Consider the following 19,750-nt stretch of genomic DNA (forward strand, 5'->3'; position numbering starts at 1 on the left):
ATTCTGATGAAACAAAATCATAAAACACAACAAGAAACAGCACTTGAGAGAGCGCAGTACTCCGCCAAGCGCTGCCCAGTCGTTTGTAAAATGATTTCTGACTGACGCATGAATTTCTTTCAAAAAATTTGTGTGTCTGCAGGGCTGTCGATGTGTACATAGATCAGAATCATGGTGATCATCAGCAGGCAGCCTGATGTGATCGTGTTCAGTTCATAGAACCAGTGAACACTCGGTCCTGCTATCTGCAATGTTACAAGAAATCGTTAACCCAAAATCCATGGATCAGACTATAAGCTGCATCCTGCCAAAATTATCCTTGGTCCTTTTGTGTCTTTTGACCTTTCCCTGAAAAATCATGCTCAAATCCGTATTGTTTGCTTTTGAGTATGTTGCTAACAGACAGACAGACAGACAGACAAACCACATACGATCATCTCTGCGTTTTGGCGGAGTAATTAACAGCAGTTCCAGCTTCTGAAATTTGTGTAACATTGCTTTCTTTTCTTTTTTTCATGAGCCGTAAATTCATTATATTTAAATTTTGTATTGTTTTGTCAGGACAAAACAAGAAGTTTGAAGACATAACTGGGAATATTTGAAAACTTTAATCCAGCTACACCATGCTTCACATCCCGTGCTTCAACATCACGATGCTGCCACCACCCGATGCTTCACATCACGATGCTGCCACACCATGCGTCACATCATAATGTTGGCCACCACCATGCTTCACACCTGATGCTGCCACCACCCGATGCTTCACCACCATATGCTGGCCAACCTACCATGCTTCACATCTAAATGTTGCCACCAACCATGCTTACACAATGATGTGCTGCACCCTACCATGCTCATGATGTGGAATGGTGTGTGCTTGGTGATGATGTGGCAGTGTTTTGTATCAAACATAAAGCGTCTAGTCTTGACTGTTCTACAAAGCCTAAAATTTGGGTCTCATCAAGACTAAAGAATCTTTTCCAGTTAAACTTCAGAGTCTCTCCTACAAGGCCATTTAAGGAACTCTATGTTGAAACTTAATTATGAGCTTTTTTCAAACATTAGTTTTCTCTTTTGCCACTATCTCCACAAAGCTGGTGACTGGCAAAAGAACAGGCAGCAGTTGTGGTGTGGCACACAGCATCACTTATTTTATGTTTAATTTTGATTGCTCTTATTGTGAACTGTGTGGCACGAAAGAGTCTGGTAAATTCTTGTGCAAAGCCAAATCTAAGATTCAATGCTGAAAAAAACAGTCAAAGGAGAATTAGGGTGGATTTCCGATAAAAATTACTGTAAACCAAATAATCAATGGTGTCAGGGTTTGGTAAAATTTTGAATTTAATGCAGTTGCCAGTAAATACATGGAGGATATAGAAAGAAAAGTTTAGTACACAGTAGTTTGTATATCAGTAGATGCGTTAAAGTGGGTGATCTGGAACGTTTGGCCCAACACTGTATTCTATTCCAGTGAAAAGAAGGGGTGCGTGTAGCATTCGTAAACTCAGGAATAACACAGCTACACCACGCTTTCTAAAATAGTTTTCTTCTATCAATTAATTGTGGCATGGCAGTTTCAGGGCAGAAAAACATTGGGTTAAGAGCAATTTTACCGGATGTTAAGGCTATATGTTTTTCTTTCATAAGCTGACTGACTTTGCAGATGTTGTTTTATGAACTGGCTTCCAAGGGAAGAGTTTGCATGCATATCTGACATTCAGGGTGGATATTCCACAGAATTGAGCTCTGTTATTGAGCGCACATCACTCAGCGTGCAGAAAACATATGAACTGCTTGGAAAACAACATTTTGGTGTTGTTCTGCAAGTCGGAAAGTTTTCATTGCAGATGTGCGGAATTTGAAAGTTAAACGCTGATTTGTGACCAGTAAAACATCTGTCTTCCAGGCTGTGTTGTGTTTTGTCAGTTTCTACCAGACCAGTTTACTGTAAATCTGGTGATTTCTCATGAACATAAAGAACATGAATGAAATGAAACAGCTTCATTTGTTCAGTGTTAGTGTGCTCATGGGCAGCCCCACACTGACTTTGCAAATGAAGAAGAAAGCAGCAGTGTATGAAAGCTTATTATCAGCCGGTCTTTTTTCAAAAGTTTTCTGTTTCAAGCCTGTAGGTGTGTTTCTTGGCTCACGGTGAGTAAAATGTGATTTATTGAAAAGATTTGGAGCAGTTTGACTCAATTTATTTTATAAAAAGAGGTTTTGAACGCATCTTGAGTGACCCACTTAAGATTCATTGGTGTGAATAATGGCTATTTAAATTGGCTGACAGGCAAGAATAACACATAAAATATGGTTGCCTGTTGACTTTGTGATTCTCAGAGTGAAAGTTGATTAAATGAGGTAGATTAAAAGAGTATAATTAATTTGTATTTCAGCCCAAACATACTGAAGTCAGACAGCTTCTGTATCTCATTAGCAAAGCGTACCACTGCTAAAAATCTGGAATATATTTGCACCAAATATTAAAAGCCAAGAGACCGCTGGGGTCCCCGAGATTGCTCAATGTTTAAGGAATAATTTTGTGGCTTAATTTTGAGCGTTAGACAAGAAAATTGACACGCAAATCTCATGTTTTATGCTAAACATGAAGCTACAACCCTTTTAGGCGGTAGCTTAACTTAACTCACAGCATAAAGACTGAATTCAATTTCTACACTCAGCTCTCTCTATGAATTAAAGTTCTGTTACTCATTTTAGCAAAGACACCGCTAAAAATCTGGACATATAAGCATCACATATAACAAGCAAGACCTGGTTGGTCCCAGAATTCCTCAGTTTGAAGGAATACTTTTTGGATGATTTTGTGCTATTTTTGTTTAATTTTACTAGATTTTTAAAAATCTAAATTTTCTTTAACTTGGAGCAAATATCTACGTACAATAATTAATTTATGCCTTATTTAAATATACAGTAAAAAATAGTTGTAATTTTTGATCACGCCTTTAAAGGAAATGAATTACTGTTTTTAAAAACACACAGATTTTTGATGTGGACACTTAGAATTAAAATTAATACTTTATTTGGTTCTTTTATGAGTTTTTATATGTAAAAGAAGACAAAAACAGAGAATGCCTGTATAAAACTGTTTAAAACACATTACCATTTAAATCTCTTAACTATACATAATATCTCTTTCAAAAAAGGCAAATTATCTATAGCAATATTGATTTTAAATCCAGTAAAATATTGTGTAATTCATAGTTAAGCGTGTCTGATTTGGACATCATGTACAAGTTTTTTTTTTTAGCAGTCAAACATGGTATATGATGTGTATAATTTAACAAAACAGGAAAAATTCTGTAAAATGACAGTTTAAATATTTTTTTTTATTGTTACGTCTTTTTTTCAACGACCTGCAGATATCTGTATAATATTGCTATTTTTCATTATTTAGTAATTTAAAGACAAGCTTGTTTTTTAACCTGTAATTTTTAACAATCAAGGGAATTTTCAGTTTGTAAAAAATTATTACCAATTTTGGCTATTTGTTAAAATTATTTCTCGTTTGTTATTTTACTGTAATTTTAACAACATGGAAAAATCTATAAAAATAGGAGAAATAGTTTTTTATAAATGCAGTAAAAAATCTTGTTAAATGAATGTGTTTTCAGCGTATGTCGTCCATCTGTGTGAGGTTGAAAGAGGCATGACCTTCCTGAACGTAAATTAATAAATAATTAGCGTGTTTGTTGTGAAGGAGCTGAGTGGGAGGAAGCCTGTGGGTCTGAATCCATCTGAAGCTGCTTCTTTCTGCTGCGATGTGTTCCACTTCAACCTCGTTAATCATCGTGATATCTAATCTGCGTAACTCAGCGGCCCTGCATGCTCGCTGGAATCCCTCGGCTTGTTGTTGTCCTGTTTTTTTTTTTTCGTTTCTTCTCTTCATCATAACCAAATGTTTCACGGAGATGCAGAGGATCCTGGACGCCGAGGACGTTTTTGGTTCCCGGCGTTTTACTTTTAAGGCACATCTAGACTGAATAACGTGGACGAGGCTGCCGATCCATTTAAAAAATAAGTGCTTGGGCCGGATACGGTGCCTGACGACGGAACCATGGAGAGTTTAGGGCCGTTTGGAAGTGCATCTGAAACAATAAAACCCTTATTAATTGGGGTCACCAAGCTTCATTATGACTGCAGGCGATATGATAACAGATGAGGTAGCAGCACAGCTAACAGAAAATGTAAAGATATAACAACTCTTTTTTCTGCATCCTTTGGGGGCGTTTGGTTCTTTTTGGGAGCAAAATTGCATGTTTTTGTTACAAATATGAGCGTTGCGCAATTTGTCGGCTTTTAATTTAGAACAGGCTGCAGGAGTAATTTTATAAGTTTCTAACAGGGACAGGTTTGGATGCTTGTTTCCACCTTTACTTGTAACGCAGCTGCTTTTTTTGTCCTTCCGTTAAAACCTGTTACGTCACCAATATAAACCTACAGCGTTTATATTTTAAAAACACGCATTTGGCTTTCACTGGTTCAGTTGAGGTTGGTCCTCCAGATAATCTCAGTGGCATGAATGTTGTTTTGCTGCTTTTGTCAGCAGAACAGTTGGCTTGTAGTCACATTTTACATCTGGTAAAAATGTATCAACAATTATGGATTCAGGTGTCCGTCAAAAACCAACAGAAGGAGCTTGTAGGGAAATGTTTTTTCTATAGTCAGTAAAACCCTTCATGTTTAATTAATCAGAAAATTAGGTGAAAAAAATAGATGACAAAGAAAATGGCTTTACACAGGAAAAATGTTTTAATAATTAAGTTTTTAATTCCTTTGCACCACTGTGGAAGTTTCAGCCAAAAAGCTTGATGTGACGTAGATTGTAGCTGAATAAATTAAAATTTTGGTCATCTTTAAAAATAAATTTAACAGATTTTCTTGTTTTTCTTTTTTGTGTTTTAATTTTTATATTAATTTTTTTAAAATAATTTTTTCGGGAGGACCATGTAGGGGAGGGGTACAAATAACAACTAAAAGGAATCGTTGTTCACTGTTTTACACATTTTTGTGTTTATTTTTTATCTTTTATGAAATTATATTATATTTTTTTTTTAGTAGTAGAACCAATTTAGGAGGTGGATTGCAATACAGCAATTTAAATACTTATTTGTTCATTGTATTTATTTTCTAGGATTAACACATTTATGCAAAATCTATTAATAATGTAAACACATTTTAATTTTTAAAAACTTTATTTTAGTTCTTTTTTCCTGTTTTTCTTTTTGTGTTTTCTTTGTTATTATTCTTTTTATTAAATTTTTATGTATTTTTTTGTGTAGGACCATCAAAATCAGTCAATAAATTTAACATCCCTTAGTTCCCTTTTTTAATACATATTTTTAAAATAAATATTTTGTATTTTATATTATTTATTAATTTTTATACATTTTAATATTTTTGTGTTTAGAACCAGGTAGGGGGTGGGTTGCAATACAACAACTAAAAAACACTTATTTGTCATTGAATTTATACCTTGTAGAATAAATGCATTTATTCAAAAATCAGTGCTTATGAATGTACGTAATTTTATATATTTTCCTGAGGTCCCTTTTAATTTTTTTAATTTTTCTTGTTTTTTCTTTTTGGGTTTGTTTTTATTTATTTATATTTATTTATTTATTTATTTTTATATTTTTATTATTTAACTTCTTTGTGTGTAGGGACCAGGTAGGGGTTGGATGTAAATACAAAATAATAAAAAGAACTTGCTTATTGTTCATTAATATTTTATTTATAGAATAAACACATTTTATCAATTCAATCATAAATGTAAACCATTTTTAAAATTTTTTTTTTTCTTAGGGTTTCCCTTTTTCTTTTTTATTTTGTTTTTCTTTTTCAAATGTTTCTTTTTATTTAAATTTATTATTTTCTTTTGTAGGACCAGTTAGGGTCTGGGTCGCAAGTACCAAAAAAAAATAATTACCCTGGTATTCTTTGTTATCTTATTTTTACTCCTGGTTAAATAAGACATTTAAATTTACAAAATACAACAATTAGTTTTAATTGCCTTGGGTTCTATTTTTGAGAGGTTTAGTGAAGGGTGAGTGCAAAACATAATTAAAGAAAATTAAATAAAGATAATTTATTATAATTGCAATACATTTATCAGCATATTCACTTTTTTTCAAACAGTTTGGATAACAGAAACGTTTCCTGTAGTTTCGTGTCGGTCGCTGCTTGTGTGAAACAGACAGAAGCATCTTACCAGCAGCATCAGTTTGTCTATTAGCTGATTGACTACTAATTAGCCCCCTCAAACACACACCAGCACACGCTAAAGTTCACGCTAACACGCGCGTAACACATCACAGAACACACGACGTGTCCGTAATGCAACTTCAGCGGCAGGCTGAGGTCGGGACCACCCTGTTCCGGACCAGCTCCACAGATTAAACATGGGTTTAGTCCGCTGCAACAGGATTCAAGCTGCTGGACTGGAGTCCAAACAGAGAATAAAGGTTTTATTCTGGGACGAAAGCAGCACGTTTATTGATTAATGACAAGATCAGCAGTTTATTGATATGACGAGAAATATCAGCAGTTTTATTAATGACAAAGCACTAGACAAGAAAATAACAGCGTATGTGAAAAATAATGTTTGAAAACATCATGTCTTTTGGCAATGAAATTCTTTATATTTTTACAGTTATTGTGTATACAGCATGCCGTATTAGAGCGTGAACATGATGGCTTTGTTTTAATTCTGATTTTTGGGATTGGGGAATAGTTGGTGCTGCAGCTGAGGGAAAACCGCCTCTTCATCAGGAATTCAGCAAACGACAGTAAACAGCAGGCAACAGTTCTCAGGAAAGACTTCAGACATAATAACGATGTGTTGTTTGGCAGAAACAAAATGGAAAGAAATGTTTTTTCATTACATTTTGGAAACGTTATTAGTTCTTAAGGATACAATTTGACTTTATTTTGACCCATTTTGAGTTCTTTTGAACTTTTATTTATCATTTTAGATCAATTTGGATAAACTTTAAGTCATTTTGGATGGATTTCATCAATTCATTTCGGACATTATTTAAAAAATTTTAGGAATTTTAGAAAGTTCTAGTCTTTTGGACTATTTTTTTCAGTAATTGTTGACAAGTTTTGTCATTGTGGACACATTTGAGTAGTTTTGTTGTATTTGTAACGATGTGTGCGACTAGAAGCAGAACATTTGCAAACAAGGATTATTTTTGCACCTTCTTGCTTCTATTTGCACATTTTGGACTAATTTTTGGGTCATTATGGACAAATTTTTTTTTTAATACATTTTAGACAAATTTTAGTCAGTTGGGACAGAATTTTTGACAAATTTTTAGTCATCTTGGGCTAGTTTTTGGTTATTTTTATGCAGAGATTTGGAAAATTTTGGGGCATTTTTTAGTAGTTTTGTTTACTTGCATGACTGCACCAAGTGGAGAAGGAACAGTGTAACAACGGAGGAATATACCAGCATGATTTTGCATTTCTAGTCTTATGGTGAAAATGTTTGATTCATTGTTGAATCAATTGCAGTTAGACGGCCGTGGGCTTCAAGCCATTGTGAACTGTCTTAACACTAAAAATTTGACAAAAACAAGTAGAGTTTGGTGGCAACTCTTATTTTTCTGGTCATTGTGGACACATTTTTGAGTCATTCTGGGACAATGTATAGAATTTGGACACATTTTCGCAGTCATTTGACCATTTTTTTACATTTTAAACATGTGATGAGCCATTTTAGACATTATGTTCGAGTCTTTTTGGACGCATATTCTTTTACCACTAGAATATTTGACAAAAACAAGTACAGGTTTGGTGCAAGCCTTGTTTTTTTTGAGTCAGTTGAGGGCCATTTTTGAGTCATTTTGAAAGGTTCTGGTTGTGATTTTTCTCTCACATTTTGGAAATTTTCTGTCACATTTTTAGTTGTTTGCAATCTTTTCTGTTCATTTTGCATCATTTTGGTCATTTCATTCACTGGTCATCCTTATGTGCTTTCGTCAAATTTTGGCGTTTTGCGTCAGATTTTGGTTGTTTCTGTCACATTTGATTATTTTGTGTCACATTTTGGTTGTTCCTCCATCTTTTTTTTTGTTCATTTTGCATAACAATATTTGTCATTTTGCATAAATTTTCGTTGTTTTGTGTCCAATTGTTGTTCATTTTCTGTCACCATTTAGAGGTTTACATCTTTTTTCTAGTTCATTAGCATCTCGTAAACTGGCTGTTCACATACTGTGATACATCCATATATTTTGAATGCTCAAGCTGTTATAGACCGAAATGAAAAAAACCAATAACTTTGAGGACAAAATTTCACGTTGCTGCCTTAATATATCCACACCCACTAACAGGGAGCCATGATGAAGAGATAATCAGTTTTATTTCACTTCACCTGCAGTGATCAGAATGTTATGGCTGATCGGTGTATAAATATATACATATATATACTATATACGTTGTTTATTGTATGTGTGTGTTTTATATATGTGCAGTGTGTTAGATGTGTGTTTCAATCCCCTGCTTCATTACAGTCCCTTCTAATGTGGACTATAATGCAAGCCAGATCAGCCCACGCCAGCCTGAATCACATTTCCAGTCTCATAAAGTCTCATTTAAATTTTTTATTTATCCTCTTTATGTTATTTAATAGGTCTGAGTGGTCTTTCCATTCGCTGTCTTTGTGGCGAGTTTTCAACATTATTGATCTTTCAGATGATTTATCGTCGTTTTTAACGGTATTAAAGCGCTGCATAAAACTAGTAGCGGCTGCTTTTTTTTTAAATTCAATTACAACATTTAGAATTAATATTTCTATAATTTCTTAATTTTTCTGTAATTTCACAATAGTTTTGTTTTGGTTTTTCCCACAATTAATATTTAGTGCTGGGATTTTCACGCTATTATAATTTTGATTAATTAATTACAGAATAATTATATTTACGGGCTGCACAGTTGGCGTGAGTGGGGTTTAGAACTTCTCGCCTTTACAGCTAGAAGATCCCTGGTTTGTGTCCCAGCCTTCCACAGAATCCTTTCTGTGTGAGTTTGCATTTGCTCGCTGTGCATGGGTGCGTTTTCTTCCGGCTACTCCGGTTCCCTCCCAAGGTTCAAAATCTGCTGAGGATAATTGATTTTCTAATTTTCCCATAAGTGTGATGTTGATTGTTTGTCCTGTTTTAAGTTACTGTGTTAGTTCTGAAGTTATTTTCTTGTTTTTACTGTGAAGGCACTTTTGGTCACCCTTTGGGCTGTGTTTAAAGGCTATAGAATTAAACTTTGATTTGATTGACAAGAAAAAAAAATTACGTGTAAAATAAACCGCATTTAATCGCGTCTTTCTCAGTTCCTATTTCTGGCACGCCGAACCTGATGGCACCTCACCAGTGGGGCGTAATGACCTAAGTCTGTTTTACAAGGAGTGACAGAAGATAGCACAGATCAGTTAGTTTGCCTACTAGCTGGCACATGCGGCGCTTATTAGCTCAGATCCGTAGAACAACGTCGGACCAACATTAGCGGCTGTCCAAACTTTCTCTTTCTATTTCACAAACGTTCAGCCCAAAAAGTATTTCTGAATGCATTTGAAGGCGAGGAAATAATCCTGCTGAAATCGTCTATTTAGTTCAACAACGGCGTTTAAGACGTTACTAACGAAAAGTTCCGTTGATGTGTTGGATTACCTCCGCTACCCGTAGCATTTGCATTAAAGTAGAATTAATTCTATTTTATGCAAAATGAGCACCGAGGAGACTGCACCAGACACAACCGCATGACAAATGTAGTGCGTTTCACATAGATAAAGAATTGAGATGCGAGAAATTGATGGAGGCCTAACGGTGTAGGCCATCCTATAATAGACCACTTTCGAAGTTAGAAGTGCTTGAGTTTACAAAAAGTCTTAAATGTTGAATTAATCGCTATAATTCACTTTGAGTTTGCAGTATCTTGAATGTATAAGCAGATGAAAATGCAGATAAATAAAATGAAACACTTTTTGTTGTTTAAGTTCACGTGTGTCTATTCATCGATCAGTGCTTCGCATTTATTTGAATTAAAAAAAGTGCTTTTGTGTCAAATATTGCTGTATTTGACAAAAATGCGATTAAAATTACAAAGCCTCTAGATATATTAGATCATTTTTTAACCGCTTCCACCACTAGTAGTAAAACACTTCATTTTATTTCAAATACCTCTAAAATTACTGTGTTTTTTGCCTATATAAACACAATAAAAATACAGTTAAAACTTTTTTTAAAATGCCTTCCGTTTTTTACAGTGTAATGTGGTGAACGTGCCGTGGTTTATTTGGTGCTGTTGGTGCAGCTGCAGGACGGTGTGGAGATGGTTTACGCCACGATGGTCGGCTTCGCACACCGTCAAAGTGCTGGCAGATTCCCCGCTGAAACAAGAACAACTGTCTGAGTAGATTATAGCTGCAGGACTCAGCGGCTGTCTGTGGAAACCTTCAGCCTGACTGGAACTGGGCCGGACGCTTTATCACAGCAGCTCTGTTAATAAAGTCACGCGATAAAACTCTCTCACTGGTTCTATTATAGCTCAGCAATAGATAGAAAGGATTGCTTTCCCGTGCTGGAGAACTAAAACGTTCGATGATCAAAGTTTGTCCTGGAGGTTTAATCCTCCTGTTGTCCTGGCGGGTGCAAATTGACCTGTTTTGAAGTTTGAAAATGTGGAAAAAAATATACATTTTTCACAGTGAAACGTTCTGGTGTCCAACTTTGTCAACATTTTTGGAATTTTTCAAGCATTTTTTGGGTTGAAAAAAAAATGTTAAAAAAATTGTTTCTTTAGACATTTCAACAAAAAACAATCAACCAAATCCAAGCGAATTTCGCCTGCTGAATTGAGAGCAGCGTGTTTTGTAGAAGGTAAAGTGTGAACAAAGTGTGTGTTTGAGCGTGTTTGATAACAAATGCAAGGTCCAGATTGGTGAAGTTCTCAGCTGCTCGGGCCCATACTGCCAAACTACGACCACACACAGCACACACACACACACCACACACACACACACACGCGCACACCCACACGTCTCCTGCCTTTTGGCGTTTGTGTGTTTCATTTATCAATTCATCGTCCACACATTTGGAATAAACATTCTTCAAATGAGATCACCATCGAGTGTAAATCCTTCTATATAATTCTGTGTCGGCCGAGCTGCAGCTTTTCGGTGTGTTTCTACTAAGATTTCATCGAACCAGTCGAAGATTCTTGAAAAAAAAATGTGAGAAATGACAAATGCACTGAAAGTAAAACACCAACTTACATCAGCACTAAAGATTTTAGTGCTTTAACAGTTGAAACTGGAGCAGTTTTTATCGCCAACCTTTGGCAGAGATTAAGAAAACTGCAGGGTTTCCGTTCATTTTCTTAACCCAAAGATGTTTTTTTAATGTAATGGTTCAGCTCCTTATTCGTGGACTTTGCTTGCTCACAACAGTGATATTAATGCTTACAGAGTTGAACAGCTCAGTTTAGTTAGCCTAACAAGCTACACATTAGCCTTGTTAGCCTTTTTGTAAACAAGAATATATATTAAGAACTCATTACATGTGAGATTTCTTTACTGTGCTAAACATCAACAGATCCCAGATTACGAAGACTCCCGCCAAAATGTCCTCTTACCATTTATATTATGAGAAAATAAATGTTTTTAATGTTTTTTCATTATAAAGTCATTAATCATTAGGTAAACACAAACTGTCGATTAAATGGTTCAACTCCTCCAAGTAAATGAATATTCCTTTGATTTAGATACAGACTGTTGGTTAAAGACATATAACCATCAGTTAAAGTGGAAAATAATTAAATATATACTTTTTTGTGGTCGTTTTTTTGACAAGCATATTTTTCATGGGCATATCCCGGACTGTGTTAATAAAAAAAATACTTCTTAAACTTTAATTATTTGTAATAATGATTTTTAAATGTCTTTTTACAATAATAAATAATATTTAAACAACTGGCAATAAAAGATTAAAATCACCAGAATTATGGCATAATTTGGTAGTTAGATTTAGACTCGATGAGTGTTTAAAGAGTTAATTAATTGTGAAATAAAATAATTGATTAGCTGTCAGCAATTAAAACGTATTTGCCACTATTTAGCTTAATCGATTATTCGGTTTTGAGTTAATTCTCTTTAGAAAAAAAAACAGCTAAATTCTCTGATTGCAGCATCGATCATGTGAATATTTGCCTCCTTTCTTTCCTCTCTTTGACCGTAAACTGAATATCTTTGAGTTAATTACAAAACATAACACTGATTAGATTTTGCACATTTTCTGACAAAGGAATCGATCCATTTAATAAACATGGATCAACAGATTGTCACCATCGAAATAACTCATCTAGAAGTGGTATTGATTGTTTGTATTTTTTGCAGTTGACATGATTCTTCTAAATTGCTCTGTTACAAACAATTAATATGTGCAACAGTAATCAGTAATTGCCTCAGTTATTATTAAAACCTGCAACTTTCTCTAAAAACTTGAGTTCCTTACATCACCACTTGAGAGCTCCAAAAGCGAGTCGATCTCTATGACTTCAGTGTTTAAATGTCCAACTTTACAGCAGAAAGTAACCTTGTTTACAGGTGATACAAAAAACAGTTCTGGTGTCTGTTAGTTAATTTTCACATCCATGACCCACTTTACAGCTTGTGATTTATAAAACTAATACCTTCTTAAAATTTTATGAGCCTTAAAAAGCTAAGGTGGGTTAATTGCACCAACTGAGCTTCAATAACTGCAATTAGGACACCTTTGGTAGCCTCATGGAGGATTACCCATCTTTTTTTACAGTCGAGGTTATCGTGCTTGAATTCGGGTATTCATGTACCCTGGTTGTGTTATGTTTGTGAATATGGAGACTGTTCAGGCTGTGATTTTTTCTTAGAATCCACACATTGAATTTGTTAAGCTCATTCTTGATTAGCCCGGATTTGATCGCACCACCGTTGGGTGGCCTTCATGAGGGATTTACCCATGTTTACAATGCAGTTTATAGTTTGGTACGTACTGAATTCAGGTATTCATTTACCTGGTTGTGTATGGTTGTGTACATGGGAACTTCAAGGAGAAAATAATCGAAACTAAAGAGAGGCAGATCAGTACTCGCGCCGAGTCTCGCAATTTATAGAGAAGTGAAGTGAGTGATAAAGAAGATCTTGAAACAGAGGAAGAAAATCCATCATTAAATAGTAGTTAAGTTGGCAGCCCTGTATCACAGAAAATTCACAAATTATTATATTTTATTGCCACTTATCACACTGAATGTCTTAAAAATTGCTGTATACAAATAAAAAAACTTGATGGCGAGATAAAGTAAAATTCAAATAGAAGGCTTTCCTGCAGTTCCTTTAATGGCCACTTGAGGCTCCAAAAGCGAGTTGATTCTCCATAGACTCCATGTTAAAATGTCCAGCATTACAGCAGAAATTCAATTGTTTACAGGCCTGATATAAAAACAGTTTTGATTGCTATAGTTAATATTCATATCATGACCCACTGTTACAGGCCCACTTTGAATTTATTTAGCTTCATTCTTGGGTTAGCCGGTTTAATTAGCACCAACTGGAGCTTCCAAAACTGCAGATTTCTAGGAAAATTTGCATGGCTTCCTGGAGGATTTTACTTATCTTTTTCTTTAACAGTCAGTGGTTCGTCGTACTGACTTCAGGTTATTCACATACATGCTTTGTGGTTAATGTTTGGTTAACGGAGACAATAATCAAACTAGAGGAGCAGATCAGAGCGAGTTCCAATTAGAGAGAAGTGAGCGAGCGATGAAGAGCTCTGAACAAGAGGATGAATCGTTTTGAATGTCACGCTCCTCTGAGATGAAAAGATATCTTATCAGCTCTCGAGAAGTCTCTCTTTCCTGAAAAGCAAACAAAAGCAGTGTGTGTGTGTGTGTGTGTGTGTGTGTGTGTGGTGTTGTGTTGTGTGGTGTGTTGTCGTCATCAAAGACGTCTGTTAGCGATAACAAGGGTGTTTCTTCAATCAGTGGCAGCTTTCATCATTGAAACATCTTTACACGCAGTTTGAATTCCGTATCAGGAGCGCCTGATCACCTGGGCCAAATGGGGTGGAGAGGAGAAAGCTGCAAAACACACCACATTTGTGCAACCAGATCTGCTGTTGGAGTTTGTTAAAAACAGTCAGAAATCAACAGACGACAGCTGAGGTGTTGCAGAGGAGAGCAGGTGGGAGCGTATATATAGGAAACTGCTGGCTTTTTATACGCATTTTCCAGTTTGACCCGGAGGAGATGGAGAGTGATGGGCTGTGTTTCACGGCTTCCGCTTTGTGCAGGATGTGTGTAGGTTTGTGTTTAAATACACTCCGACATCAGTGATCTACTTTTGTAGCAGTCGGTGGAAATCCTCCCCTGGTTGTTTTGTTTGTGGCTCCAGCTCTGAAGTGTTTTTCCTTCCTCCTGCTGCAGCCGGTGGCCACAGAGGTGCAGCTTATGATAAATCTCACATCTCTCCGAAGGCTGCGATACACACAACATGATGAGTTTATTTTTCTTACTTCCTTTAAAATGCCAGAAAGAATATTTGACACAATAAGCAAACTGTTCCAATTCGCATAAAGTTTAGTGATGACTGAATTGATGAATAGACATATATGTGAAACAACAAAAACGTTTGTTTCATAAATATTTATGTGTATTTTTCATTTGTCTGCAAACTAAAGTGCAATTATATTCAACATTTTAAAAGTTTTTGTAAACTCAAGCACTTTCAATGTCTTAAAAAGTGGTCTATTATGGGATGGCTGCACAGTTAGCCAGTAGCAGGACAGTCATAGCTAATGTTAGCTCTGGTGCTTACAGCAACATGTTTTACATTGAGGTGACACTGTCGGCTTGAAGTGCTGCGGTGATCAGAAAACTCTTTGCTGCACAATTTGCACACAAACACGATTTTATCCAAGCTGACATCAGGGAGATTTTTAAAAGAAAACTTTGTGCCAAACGAGCTCAATGCAGTCTCGTCTTCTATAACTGTTCACCAAACTTTCTTGTCCGCTGACATCACTCAATAGGAACTGTCAGCTGGAAAACAGACTTTAGGTTCATTACCGCCACCTACTGGGCTGGAGTGTGCATCAGTGTTACCGGTGTGCAAGAAATTAGGGACCTGAGAAAAATATGATCCAATTTTTAATACTTTATTTTTTCTGTAATTGTTCGATATTAGTGGGAAGTCCCAGCCCGAGTTGTCACGCAAATTTTTAAACTCATTACTTCAAACCAGTTATAAATAATGTTAATGTAACATCAAGGTTACAGAGAGTGTTTCGGGCCACATCCACACTGATACTATTTTATTTTAAAACAATGATTCGCATCCAGATGAGTGTTTCTCAGGTACATACTAGAACATCTGTAAATGTCCATTAAAGTACATTGGGGATGCAACTGCTGATGTAAACACAAAGCAGGGAATTGGTTGCTCAGTTGTAGAAAATACAAAGGAGGAGCAGCAATGGCAAGAAATAAGACCAGAGACTAGCAGAGGCAACAAGGTCGGGAATGGCTTTAATTCATTATGCATGCTGAATTAACCTCTGGTCATCAAGCCTGAAATCTTACATGATTAGACCGTGAAGAATCAGAACGAACATAGAGACAGTTTAAATCCTATCTGGAAGCAGCTTTGTTTCCAAAGTTTGTCGTTTAACTGTTTCCGTGTAGCTTCGACTGAATGTTTTGACTCATTGTCTTGCTGGAAAACAAATCTTGTGCATAGAAGAGTATGCGAAATTGCAATTTCGTCACACTTTGCAGCATTAATTTCACCTTCTACCTTTACAAGCCTTCCAGAACTTGATTCACGTCCTTGCATCTTGATGCTGCCACCACCATGCTGATTAGCAAACAGCAGTTTTGAAATTGAGGTTTTTGCAATTCCTTTGTAGAAGTCTGTTTTCACTTTAACCAGAAAGAGTTGTTTGCCGTAAATTCTTGTCAAAAAAGCCACATTTAGTAAATCATAATTCAATGTTGAAAACCAATAAAAAGGAAAAACTTCCAAGAGGGTTTGAATACTTTTTTATAGGCACTGTATTTGTCACTAATTTTACTATGAACAATGGGCTAACTCCCTCAAGAAAGTCTGCTGACATACTGACTCACAGATAACATGCACAATAGTGTGTCTATCAGAGCCCTCACACACTTAGTGGAAATGCGCCAAAAAGTCTGTGCATAATAAATGACTCAGATTGGATCAAAAAACCCAAATCAGGACATCCTTGCTTTGTATAAATGTGCAACTTTCTGTAAACAAAGCTCCACTCGCAGTGACACACAATCATTTGGCCTTGAAAGGAAAGGCTTTAATGCTCTTTGTTTTGGTAAAATAATCGAACAGATGGCTTTCAGAGCAGCAACAAGTAATTTGTCTGAGAAGAAAAGCAGACAGGAGATCATTGCACAGAAACTAAAGCCTGCTGACCTGACTTTGGTTATGAGCTGAATGTTTGTTCTCCTCTTTGTGAGCCTCCTCATATGATTCCTGCTCTCAGGTGACAGGTGAGCCGCTGATTCGTCGCAGTGACGACAACGAGACAACGCTTCATTCCCGTCTGGACGCCTACCACCGGCAGACCGCCCCTCTGGTCAAGTACTACAGTGCCAGAGGCATCCACACAGCCATCGACGCCGCCCAGAGTCCCAATGTCGTCTTCGCCTCCATTGTTGCTGCCTTCACTGCTGCAACGGAAGTCCCCGCTCGTGCCACCGCCTGTAAGACCAGTGTTCTTCATTTAAAATTTTTCTTCCTTCCCCTTCGAGTGGCTTTCATTTTCCCCTCAGTGGTGGAGATTATACAAGAGTTGATCGAGTGTCAGAGTGGCAACAAAATGTAACTTTAACGAGGAAGATGGAGACTCAAATCACTGTTGTAGCAACAGAAAGGAGTCAAATTATATTACTCTTCATCACCAAATCCAAGCCTGAAAGAGAAGAAGTGATTAACTGACACCATCCTTCTGCTGCTTCTGCCGCCTTTCACTGTAAACAAGTGAGATTGAAGGTTCTGACATTTAGGCAGAGCAGAGTGCCGCCTACATGTTGATAGATGCTCTTCACCAGAAGGTGTTTGAAAATATTGACTTTTGTTGCATATTGTTTGCCGTCACTGGACAGGTTTGCCTTGTTTAATCGATGACTTTGCCTTGGTTTTCTTTTTAGTCTTTTGATTCTCATGTTCTTTCAGTTGATCTCCGGTTTTTCCAATCCAACTGTACCAAGTGTGATCAAAAAAATTGAGAGACTGCGCTTGTAAAAATCCAAAAATCCTGCTGGATTTACATTTGGCAGCTTTCGCTTTTAAGTTAGTTTCCTTGTGCAGTGATGCTCTGCTCCCAGTGCTCCTGCTGCCCCTTGTAATGCTCTGTGGAAGTCCATTTATGTATGCATGTCAAGCACCATTTACTGTAAGCGTCAAATCTCCTAAATTGTGTCAAAATTGGCGAATATTTGGCTTAAATTTCATTTCGGAGAAGAGGAAGACATCATAAAGAGCCAAATGATGGGAGAGCAATGATTGGGTTGACCTCACTGGTCTGATGACGTGGTCCAGTTACACAGTTTACGTTATTTGCAATGGATGTTACAGTTGAATTCTACCTTGATGCTTGATGACAAATTCCTGGTGTCTAAAGTCTGGACACATAGGAAATCTCTAACTATATATATTTTTGCCCCCACAGATTAAATATGTCTCTGTCGAAAGAGGAAAGAGTTGAAGTGGTACTTGTCAGTGGACGTGAAGGATGGACATTTTGAAGGATATGGTTAGGGTTCGTAGAGTTAGGGTTAGTAGGGTAGGGCTAGTAGGCTTAGAGTTAAGGTTAGTAGGGTTAGAGGTAGGGTTAGTAGGCTTAAGGTTAGTAGGGTTGAGGGTTAGGGCAGTGCTTGTTTGGGGCTGGCGCGAATTTTAGCCATGACCAATTCTTTCGTTTCGGCTGATACATTTGGTCTCCCAGAATGGGGTTTGTGCATGACACTACCTGTTTCTATGAACGTTTTAACCATATTCACCACCATGAAAGGCCAAGTAACCATCTTCCTTGGATGACGTGCATAAAATTCCCTACTAACCCTAACTCTAACCCTACCCTAACTCTACTTACCCTATCTTTTGATGTATCCATCTTTCTTGTTCACTGAGAAGTACCAGTTCAACTCTTTCTTCTTTCAACAAAGACGTATTTAATCTGTGGAGGCAAAGAAATGATAGTTAATGAGATTTCCTGTGTGTCCAGACTTTAGGGGCACCCTGTACAAGAAAACAAGAGTGGTGCTCCTGAACCAAATGTGAGTTTTCTGATCTTGACCACTGTGGAACTATAAAACTGCTGTTTCTTGTCTTGGGTAGCCGCAGACCCACCTCTGGTCACCATGATGATGATCTTCAGCCTGAATGTTGGATCATCCAGCAGCTGACTGACACAGATGTTTGCTTTCTGTAAAAGTTTGAGCTCCATTGAAAAATCCCGAATGTGCCCCAACAAATTGTTACAAAAATGTGCGAGATCAGGACAGATACGACTTACATACATTACTGTTCAAAAGTTTGGGGTCACTTAGAAATGTCCTTATTCTGATATAAAATTATTTTTTTGATGAAGATGACAGTAAATGAATTCTAAATCAAGTCTGGAAATTGTTAATGTGGTAAATGACTATCCTAGCTGGAAACGGTTGATTTTTAATGGAATATCTCCATAGGGGTACAGAGGAACATTTCCAGCAACCATCACTCCTGTGTTCTAATGCTACATTGTGTTAGCTAATGGTGCTGAAAGGCTCATTGATGATTAGAAACCCTTGAGCATTTATGTTAGCACATGGGTAAAAGTGTGAGTTTTCACGGAGAACATGAAATTGTCTGGGTGACCCCAACTTTTGAACGGTAGTGTATGTTGCACGACCTTGAATGGGATGCAGACATACATCTTTAACAGTCTCTAACCTTTTTATCACATCTTGTACTTCCTCCTTCTCCTTTTACTTCCTTAAGCCTGAATGCATTTTAATGCCAAACCTGTTAATCATTTTCAGTGACCTTTGATATGTTCTCTTGTAGCCCTGAGAGAGAACTGAAGCTCTTAGTTTCCATGAAGTGTCATAAAACTTAAGAACCTAACCTTGCCAGCAAGTTGATTTCTCGTGATATTTGTGAGTTCACAAATCTCTCAAGAAACCATCTTGCTCCGCTCCCGCCTTCACTTTCGTACAGCACCAAGTTGGTTCGCGGCCAATCACGCAGCAGTATTCGTGTGTGGGGCGGGATATCCGGGTGTGACGACAACACCAAGCGCCAGTAGATCAAAACAAACATGGCAACGGAGGAACAACATCGTGTAGATGCTGCTATTAAATCAGTTTTAGCTGAATCTCCTATCGCTTCTTTGAAGGAAGAAACAACGAGAGGCGCTTTGCGCATTTCTGGATGGTAAAGATGTTTGTGGTTTTTTACCTACGGGTTTTGGTAAGAGTTTAATCTACCAATTGGCTCCGCTCGTTGTGAAGACTTCAAAGGGTCCGCCGCGATTGGCTAAAAACAAACCTGTCAGAGGGCGGGACATACTGTTGGCATTGTCCAATCCGTGCCTCTTTCCTCCGAACGGATTTACATAGAGCGGTCCCAGATTGATATTGTGGAGTACTATCAAGTACTACACAATTATTAATCTGGCTATTGCCA

General features: G+C 37.0%; 2 protein-coding genes across 3 annotated transcripts in view; both read left to right on the forward strand.

The window, feature by feature from the left end:
- The window catches only part of ak2 (adenylate kinase 2), a 79,155-nt gene that overhangs the window by 53,463 nt on the left and 5,942 nt on the right, over positions 1-19,750 (forward strand). The window contains exon 6 of one of the 2 annotated variants that reach the window (XM_022220655.2): positions 16,563-16,782. The exons of the other annotated variant lie outside the window; for it this stretch is intronic. Within the exon in view, the coding sequence (XP_022076347.1) occupies positions 16,563-16,782 (220 nt within the window). The remainder of the gene's footprint in view (positions 1-16,562; positions 16,783-19,750) is intronic. 2 annotated transcript variants of the gene reach the window in all.
- rnf19b (ring finger protein 19B) overlaps positions 1-19,750 on the forward strand; it is a 127,268-nt gene that overhangs the window by 22,243 nt on the left and 85,275 nt on the right. The gene's annotated exons all lie outside the window — the stretch shown is intronic.

Source organism: Acanthochromis polyacanthus, chromosome 11 (assembly GCF_021347895.1).
Source record: "Acanthochromis polyacanthus isolate Apoly-LR-REF ecotype Palm Island chromosome 11, KAUST_Apoly_ChrSc, whole genome shotgun sequence".
In the NCBI taxonomy this organism is placed as follows: domain Eukaryota; kingdom Metazoa; phylum Chordata; class Actinopteri; family Pomacentridae; genus Acanthochromis; species Acanthochromis polyacanthus.